The sequence below is a fragment of the Hevea brasiliensis genome, chromosome 8 (genome assembly GCF_030052815.1).
Source record: "Hevea brasiliensis isolate MT/VB/25A 57/8 chromosome 8, ASM3005281v1, whole genome shotgun sequence".
Lineage (NCBI taxonomy): Eukaryota > Viridiplantae > Streptophyta > Magnoliopsida > Malpighiales > Euphorbiaceae > Hevea > Hevea brasiliensis.
Genome location: NC_079500.1, coordinates 383,579 through 393,344, shown reverse-complemented (window position 1 = coordinate 393,344; position 9,766 = coordinate 383,579). Strand labels below are relative to the sequence as shown.

Genomic DNA, 9,766 nt, shown 5'->3' with positions numbered 1-9,766 from the left:
ATTAATATATCTGGTGTACTGCTCTGTTAGCTGTGTTGTGAACTTATTCAGATTACTGAAATTCTTACTGAGCATCAATATATTCTGTCAGATTAGTATATTGATTACTTATGACGCAACCTTGAATCAACTTATCAATAGAGCTGTATTGTTCATATTTCACATTAGAAAATTAGGTTGAACCAAGCTGCAATTTTTCAAAGATTTTGAGTAAGAACCGAAAAATTGTTTTTAGAGTCCAATTCACCCCCCTCTTGGACATATTTTGGGACATCAAAAACATATTTAAATTTCAAGATAATTGTTGAATCACAGAAGCAATAATGCACACACCATCACGAATCACATTGCCACTACATATATCAAGTACATAGAACCAGGGATAATTTGAGAACTTGTTACCATGTCACACACACACATGTATATATTGTGTTTTTGTTTTAATCATGTATACATGTACATATTAACACCGATTCTGATTTTTGTTGGTTCCTCAGATCTATGTTGATTGTTTATTAGCATAACATATCTGGAGGCGTTCGATAATATTTCAATCTTCATCTCCATTCCAGTTTCTCTTCAGTTTGGGACCTGTGGGTCCTTCTTCCCCGAGAATTTCATTTGGTAGGTTATTGACAAGCTTCTGAAAAGCAGATTTGAGTTTTCCAGGTAATATTTTCTCCACTTTCTTTATCTCCTCCGCTATGTCGTAACTAATTTTTGGACCCCATTCCCTCATGTAATTGAGCCATGGAGGCTCGATAAAAGCCTTGCCCAAATACTCAGCGGCAACAACCGAGAATCTTGCTCCAGTATCCAACACCATTTTACTTTTGGCAGTATCGTTCCTGATTCCGATCCCATTACTCCCTTGTAATACTAGACCTGGCCTGGAATACATGGCATGGCCGTGCCACGATGCGTAGCCCACAGCTTTGTTTCCATTTTCAAACTCAAGCTCTGAGGCGTTGAACCAAGAACCCCCACTGTGTTGTGAGAAGAAAACACTCCACAGCTCCCCATTAAAGTTGCTGACTCTCAATGTCAAATGCTCCCAGTCGCCAACATGTTCTCCTATCCTTCCTAGTGGAACATTGATGAGCTCAACTTTAGCCTTGGCAGGACCATTGAAAGGACAAAACACCCACACAACTATGTCCGTGAAGGTTGCTCCCAGCATTGGTTTGATATGTAAATATACTTCAGTTTCTTGTAAATCTCCTTTCTTGATTCTCTCTTTGGCTTTTTCATCCACAGGAAGGTCCAGCCAGTATGCACCATCGTTTGAACCTCCTTGAGGAAGGTTCGAGCCCGTTGCTGCGACTGGGACAGGGTTGGACTCTTCTCCCTTCTTATATAACAGTGTCCCATTGTTAAAATACCAACTTACTGAGGACGAAAAGAACTCTTCATCAGGATGGAAATATATTCGGGGAGAGTATGCTTGAAAAATTGCCTGAATTTGGTTTAGATTAGGCATAAAAGATAAATTGGAGCTCACATTCTTCAAGCAAGCTACAGAAGTAGGGGTAGCATTGCCGTTTTGGGCCACAAATGTGCCCACACAAACACCCATAGCCTGCCTCCCCCTATTGCTGGGCCTCAAACTGAATGTGTTGAATCCATTTGGATCGCTTTGTTTGCCAGGTCCCCAGATCCAAGTGTCAACCTCGCATTGGTCGGTGAGGTCTGATCGAACGCATCGGATTTTTTCGAGGGAAGGCTTTTCGGGAGAATTGGTGACGACAACGCCTACGGCTGTGTAACCATCAGGGGCTGTGGGTAGCCAGATGTAGCCAATGCCGTCTTGCTTGATTTTCAGAGACTTACTGCTCCAAACAAGCGTGTAATCAAGTGGTGTCTTTAAGGCTCCCCCTACCTCATCTTTCCCTGCAAGAACCCACCCATAAAGCGACCTGTTGTTGGGTTGGCTATAGCTACCCAGCATAAAGAATCCTTGTGGGATTTGCGAAGGATCAAAGAAAGAAGCGCCGAGGTCATCTGGTCCCCCTTCTTGGGTGGCCCAAACTTTGTTGAGTGATGAAATCTGGCACACTCGTAATCCATCAAGATCAATGGTTCCATGTCCAAACCCTTCGCCTATTATTATAGCATGCGTGAATCGATCATCTTGAGAACTCAAAATAATAAAAGATGGAACAACTAACAAGATTAGCAGAGAAAAATAAAGCAAGAAATTAATTGCTTGAAGGTACCTGGTGGCCAAGTTGGCAATGGAGAGGGAAGCTTGAAGGAGGTTTCAATGGGCGAAGGTTTGGTTTTCTTGGAGACAACGTTGGGACTTGCAGATGGAGTGAAGGAAAGACAGTTCCCCATGGGTAGTTGCGGAAAGGTGTTGAAAGAAAGCTTCAAAGCAAGGAAGAATATATAGAATCAGCAAGCTAAAGGAGAATATTCTGTTTATAGCTGAAAGGAGACGCGAATAAAAGGAGCAGCCAAGGTTGGGAATGGATATGACGTGCAAGCAAGCCAACATTGGCCATATATTTATTTTTTAATTTTAAAATTTTTATAAAATATTAGATACTATGGTTGAACTTCTCTTTTACAACAAGCAGCTTTTGCTTTGGGGGTTTAGAGACAAATCAATCATGTGCAAAATATACAGGTGCTTGGTATGGTTGCCTTCATTAATAATTGATGTAAAGGTTAATGAAAATAAAGAAATAATAAAGCATAGACTCATTGAAAAGAAACAAGATATGTAAAATGATTGGACAACTGTTCTCTCTTTACGACGATAAGCACTATAATATAACAAGAAAATATGTTGCGTGATGAATTGCCAGGTTCGCTGCGCCCGAAAGCAACTTTATTTATCACTACAAACAAAATTTGAATTATTACTAATTTATTAAAATCTATAGCTGTTTGTAATAAGATCGATTGTAAATGGTAATCAAAATTATTAATTATTAGTATCAATTAATTTAGTAATTGAAATAGATTATTAATAATAACTAAAATATAATTAGTTATAAAAAATTGAGTATCTTTAATTTTATAATTTTGTAATTATTTTATAAATTGATTACTAATTACAATTAATTTAACAATTGAAAAGTTGATTGTTAATTTAAAAAAAATTATAAAAAAATTAAATTTTCAAATAATAAATAAAAAATTTAAATAAATAAAAATTTTTAAAAATTATTAAAATAATAAATTATTAATGAAAAATTAGTACTAAAAAATTAATATAAAAATATTATAAAAAATTACTAATAATAACTATTAAAAAATATTAACAAAAAATTAAATATAAAGAGATATTTATAAGATAAATTACTAAAAAAATTACCATATATATATATTATAACAAAAAAATTACTAAAAATTAATATTATAAATAATTTACTAAGAAAAAATATATTTGTATGAAAATTTTTATTTTATGTTAAAAAAATAAATTAAATAAAAAATTGGGAAAAAAAAGATAAAGATGATAATAAAATAGACGAGAATAAAAAAGATAATGAAGAAAATGAAAGAAAAGATAAAAAAGAGAGAAAAAAAAAGTAGTGATTTATATAAGCAAATTAGCAATCGATTGTCAATTGCCAATTTCTTTTAAAAATTGATTCACAATCTATTGCAAAATCGGTTGCTAACAGCGACTAATTTCAATTGATTGTGAAAATTGATTACTATTAGCAATTGATTTGCAAATTGATCACAAATCAAAATAAAAAAAATGGATGAGAATTTTTTGGAGAAAAAAAAATCAATCAGTCATTAATAAAAAAAAAACAAAAAATTTAGCAAAAATTTTTTAGAGGGAAAAATTTAGTAATTGATTTGTAATTGGTTGTAAAAATCAATTGCTAATAGTGATCGATAAGGAATCAGTTGCAATTAAATATTTATTTTTGCAACTGATTGCAAATCAATATGGCAAACTTATTTTGTACTGCATAAACAGTTTATATTTGGACATTGACCATTTAAATTCTGTCTCAACATACATTTCATTATAAGTCAAGGCAATTGTAATAAGTTGAATTTTTAAAATATAAATTTTATATTTTTATATAGTATCTAAATATTATTTTAATATTATCTAACTAATTTAAAATTTTTGTATAACTTTCATTTATATATATTTTTTAATGTTATTTTGAAACATATTTTATAAAATTATTTAATAGTTCAATTTCAATTAAAATGATTAGTTTTAAATATTAATATTAAATCAATTAATGAAATATATTATTGCGTTATTGTTAACCTTGATTTTAAGATTTGATTAATTGTTATTAATTTAATTATTATTATTATTATTATTATTATTATTATTATTATTATTTATTGTATTTTCTTTATTATTTAATTGTACACATATTTATATTTTGGGACTCAATTGAAAAGAATTTTGGATTTATTTGAATATACCCAAAAAGTTTAGTGACTTAAAAGTTAAAAAAAGAAAAACTAGATTTTCAAATCGTGCAACGAACACCCTCCCCAACACCCCCCCCCTCCCACGCCCCCCATGTTCTCTCTCTCCCTTACTTTCCTCCCTCTCCTCACTCCTCTCATCTTCTCCGGTAACGAGAAGTGTCGACCAGCAGCACCTGCACCATCAAATGATGGCGGCATGATGCAGGACAGCGATTAATGGCAAATTGCTAGTGAGAAAACAAAGAGAGAGAGAGGAGAGAGAACCAAATCTTCAAGGCCATTCTCTGGCCATTTCAGCCATCATCTAGCCACTCCATTGGTCCAGATCGATGCCTCTCGGCCCATGGAAGCGTTTCTGACCAGTGGCAGCTCCTATGGTCTCTGAATTCACACAAAACGAGAAGAGAGAAAATGGATCTTTTTCTAGCTTTTCGATCAGATTTTTGGCGATCCGATCATCAGAACAATGATCCGAGACCACCGATGGACTCAGCTCATCGAGACCTTTGAGATGGGATTGCCCCTGCTCTGATTGGACACTGTTTGTGTAATACCCTAAATTTTTAAATAATTATTTTATGTGTAAATTATTATATTTAATATTATGAAAAATAAATTAAAATTTTTTGGATTTTTAAAATGAGATTTGATTTTCTTGAGACAATAAATTTTATCGATTTTTAAAAATTAATTTAAAGACTACGTGATAAATTTAAAAATATATTTGAATTTCACAAATTTTTCTGAATTTTCTATAATTGTTTTGAAATTTTCGGGCATCGTTTTAGGTCCTAGGGTAGAGTAAAAATTAAATTTCAGATACCTTGAATCAAACAAGCCGAATCGAACCGGTCTCCTTCTTCTTTTTCTCCTCTCCCTTTCGTGCAACTGACACCCTCCCTCTCTCTTCTTTTTTCTCTCTCCTCTCCCTCCCCCACTGCCAACTAACTACCCACAGCCCTGTAACGCCCTCACCATAGGTAGTCCATACATTTTATTGTTCCGACGACTAATATTTGTTCAGACAGTTAGAATATCTGAAACTACACCAAAACTATAGTAAGAAGGCATAAATTGAAGAAATAAATGTTAAGAAAATATAGAAAAAATTTAAAGAAAAATAAATTAAAATTTAGAGAATTTATAAATTGGTACAAGAATAATAAAAATGACCCGATATGCATTATGAAGGGCATTTTGGTCATTTCACTCCCATATGTGAATTTTGACCTAAATGTGAAAATAAAATTTAGAGAATAAAAATAATTAACACAAATTAATATTATGAATTGAATTAGGAAGAAAAAGAAAAGAATAAGAAAAGAAAAGAAAAGGAAAAAGAAAAATAAGCTTATGACAAATTTAAAAATTTAAGTACAAAAATAAAAATATAAATAAGCACATAAGACTAATTTCTACCAACCATCTTCTTCCCCACTCCCTCTTCTCTCTCTTGGCCGGCTGCACCCTCCATATTTTCACCATTGATGTCAAGCTTTTCAAGCTTGATTTCCCAAGCTTCCACACACCAAAACCCATAGCCCACTTCACAAAAAATACTCCCCATATCCTAAGGAAGTTATAGATACCAAAAAGAAACAAGAAAATTGAAGTTTAGCAAGACACCCAAAAAGGTTAGTGCTTTAAACTTTTAATATCTTCTTTAAGCATGAATATCATGCTAAATCAAGTAAAATTTGCATGAAATTGAAAAGAAAATTTGAAGGAAAGAACCCTTGATTTTCGGCAGCCATGGAACTTAAGGTTTGTTGCTTTTAAGTGATGAAAAATGGTTCCATGAGAATGTGTGATAAGTTGATATGTTTGGGAGTTTGATTTTGTAGTGTTTGTGCAAATTTGAAACTTTGAAAACTAGGGTTTGTGTAAATGCTTGAGGACTTTGTGTAAAATATTGAAATTGACCTATTAAGTTGAGATTGTTGCTTATAGAAGTGTATTGCATGCAAATTGAAGTAAGGAAGTTGGAGGAATTGAGATATTGGGAGTGTTTGATTTTCTGCAGGTTGGGACTTAATGAGTCCAGTCCTTTTATTGAACCATAATTGAAAATGTGTGACTCCAATTGGTATAAGGCCAATTGGAGGTGAAATTAGACTCAAAATATCTCATTTTTCATGTAGACACCATGCCCAAATTTTGTCAAAATCATGACCAATTCTCTGCCCAAACCCGAATGACTAAACATTGAAACCCAGAAAATGATCAAATGAACAGCACGTGTTCATTTGGTCATAAATCTCTCTATACTGGTCCAAATGACCTAAAATTTACATCAATAGAAGGTTTAGACATAGGGCTACACTTTTCATGAAGACCACTTGACCCAGTTTTTCCTTTAACCAAGTCAAATTGTTAGCACAAGTTGGGTCACTAAAACTGCCAACCCAGAAATTGACCAAAATACTGTTCATTTGGTATGCTTGACTAGTTTTGGCAAAAATGCCATAACTTGGTCTCCAAAGTTGAAAATTGAGTGAAACTAGTGCCAAAGGTTTTATAAGACATATCACAACAATTTTTATGTTTTGACCAAGCTCCAGAAACCATTGCATCCTAGGGAAAATATTAGCCAAAATTAGGAATTGAAATCTAGAAATATTGAGTTGTGTCGACACCATATTTCGGCCGATCCCTAGAATCAATAAACTTTGAAACTGATCCCCAGCACTAAGTCTCCCTTTGCCAGCCAATTACATTTCCGATCTCTCCTTGCCATTTAACCACATTTCCGATCTCTCCTCACAAAGAATTGAATCAATGCTAAGTCCTCATATCAGTTAAAGCCTTACCGGTCTTTCAAATTACTCACCGATCTCTCAAGCCAATTGTCAAATATCCTGACTGGTCAGCTACATTCCCGATCTCTCCTGTTAAATAAAATTGAACCAACACCAGATCTTCATGTCACCAGTTTCATGGTCGACCTCCCTTTTAAAAGTTTAGGAATAATCAAGTTAAGGTTCCAATCCGGTTTAATAAAGATCCCGATCTTAAATGTTCAAGCCAAATTTTCAATTTTAATTAAGTCCCGTTTAGCGTTGGTTCCTTACCGATCTCATGCACATTGTGTTTTCCGATATCTCACACTTAGGTTAATAATCACTTTCAGTTATTTCAACATACTCAGACAATCAAGTGTTCAAATAATTTAGAAAATTTTCGATCACAACTATTCATCGAACAAAAGAGGTATTTCATTTCATTTCATTTCAAGAATTTGTACAAGTCATTCAGCTGGAGGATCACCCCCAGCCTGATCTACATTTTGTCCGTCTCCCCTCTCACCCTCAGCCTCCTCCTCACTCTCCTCACCTTCATCTTCGGGAGCCAGGTTGGCCATCCAAGAGAAGTCCTCCTCAGGGTAACGCTTCTTGAGCTCAGCCAGGAGATCTCTGTGGGCATTCACATAAGCACCGGCCACTCCTGTCACCATCTCTTCTTCTTTCCCCTTGAGCTCCTCAGTAAGTTGAGCGATATGAGCAACTTCATCAGTCCGAAGCACTTGAACTTCTTCCAGTACACGGGTTCGCTTGGCCAGAACACGAGATTGCACGGCCAGTTTGTCTTCATAGAACTTCATCCGCCCCTCAATTTCACATATGTAGTCCCGAGCGGATGAGAGTTGGGATCGGAGAGAAGACATCTCGTGACCCATCTTCTCGACTTCCTTGCCCAGGCGATGAGCTTTCTCCCGAACAATGTGCTGGTTCACCAAGCACTCCACGTTCAGGCTCATGGATCTGGTCAAGACGTCATCAAGAGTATCCGGAGACAGTCTGTCCCGATCCTCCTGCAGGCAGATGGAAGACCCCAAGACTTTGGCAAAACCCGGGTTCTCCCGAACAGTCCGGTTCTTCTCCAGGGAAGTGAGCAGGACCTGAGCGCCCCGGGAAAAGGGCCTCACAGGAGGCTGAGAAAGACCCCCTTCGATGTTCGGAGCAGTTGGAGGAGGTGGAGGCGGCTCTTCTCGGCGAGGAGGGGATCGGACCACTTCTACGGTCGCCGGCACTGAAGGATGAGATGAACCTCCTTGAATTTCCCCGGGCTCATGCCTGGGTGTCTGCATTTCTTCAGCTCGCTTCATCTCCCGTACTTTCCGAGAGATCTCCCTCTTTCGCTTCTGGTTCTCCTTGGAGGCTTCGTCTCTAGCCATACCTGCACAAAAGAGAGGTCAGTGAGATCGCTAAGGTCTTGAGATCTGAGATGTAGAAAATACCGATGCCGAGGTCAGAGAGTGGAAGCTCGCGATCTTGGTCGGTGATCAACTCCATTGTCCAGTGATGAAGTTCGGCAGTCACTGCATCCAGGCAAGAGAACTTCTCTCTGCTCGCCTGTTCTTTCAGCTCCATCACCATCAGGCTTTCCTCCCTATTCAATACGAGACGCTTCGGAATTAAGGGGCCTTGGTGTAGCCAGCTACAAGGGAAACCCTCATAGCCGTTCGAATTTTTGCTTCTTAAAATGAAGAAGCGGTTCTTCCAATTTTTCAGGGAGGAAGGCAGATCGGTGAAAAGCCCGCAATGTGGCTTCGCCTGGAAGAACCAGTACTCGTCGTCCTTTCGACGGGTTAATCTATGCAGTTCGACGAACACTTTAGGCGTAGGACGGAATCCTTTAGCTCGGCAGAGGCCTCGGAAGGCTACTAATATCCGCCATGAGTTCGGATGAACTTAGGCGATGCACACTTGGAAAAATTTTAGAACTTCTTTGAAGAAGTCATCGAGAGGGAACCGCAGCCCAGCTTTTAATTGTTCCTCATAAACCATGATCATATCGTTCTCTTCAAAGAAGTGATCGGCTCGGTGATCGCCGTGACACCGGATGAGTTCATAAGAATCGGGCCGGATGTTGTACTCTTGGCTGAACGATTGCAGGTCGGTTTCTTACAAGATTGACGGCAGCTCATCCATAGGAAGGTTCTCTCTCCCTGAAGAAGGCGCATGCCTTAATGATGTTGCTTGCCCCTGAGTTGGAATGGAGACCCTAGGAGGTTCGGGTCGCACGCTTGGCCCAACCACCTCTACTTCATCCGATGACCATGAAACATGAACGGAAAGGGGGCTTGCCGCTCTCTGACCTTCGGCGCCGCTCATTTTCAAAGGAAGTAAAGAATTTAAAGTAAAAGAAGGATCAAAACCCTTACCAGAGCTTGATCGGTGTCGGAAGAGCTTGAAAAATCGAGAGAATTTTGAAGTCGCTCGCGAGGTGCTAAAAAGGACGTAAGAGAGCAACTGGCTAACCCCTACTCCTATTTATACTCATCCGAGCATTTAATGCTCACGATGTTCCAGGCAATGCATCGGTTAGCGGGACTCGCCAGCTG

At 37.3% G+C, this 9,766-nt stretch overlaps 1 protein-coding gene across 1 annotated transcript; it reads right to left on the bottom strand.

Annotated features, from left to right (window-relative positions):
• Positions 1 to 301: 301 nt before the first annotated feature.
• On the bottom strand, positions 302 to 2,456 carry LOC110637630 (hypothetical protein At1g04090-like). The gene is made up of 2 exons (XM_021787840.2): positions 2,217 to 2,456; positions 302 to 2,100 (listed from the first exon to the last, which is right to left on the bottom strand). Exons 1-2 carry the CDS (start codon positions 2,335 to 2,337, stop codon positions 551 to 553), a joined length of 1,671 nt encoding a protein of 556 aa, XP_021643532.2. The 5' UTR covers positions 2,338 to 2,456; the 3' UTR covers positions 302 to 550.
• Positions 2,457 to 9,766: the final 7,310 nt, after the last annotated feature.

What these genes read in the sequence shown, in the direction of transcription:
- LOC110637630 (XM_021787840.2), bottom strand. Translation starts at nt 2,337, where the DNA reads ATGGGGAACTGTCTTTCCTTCACTCCATCTGCAAGTCCCAACGTTGTC. An exon ending in ATTGCCAACTTGGCCACCAG is followed by an intron (nt 2,101 to 2,216) that starts GTACCTTCAAGC and finishes CTATAATAATAG; the next exon opens with GCGAAGGGTTTGGACATGGA.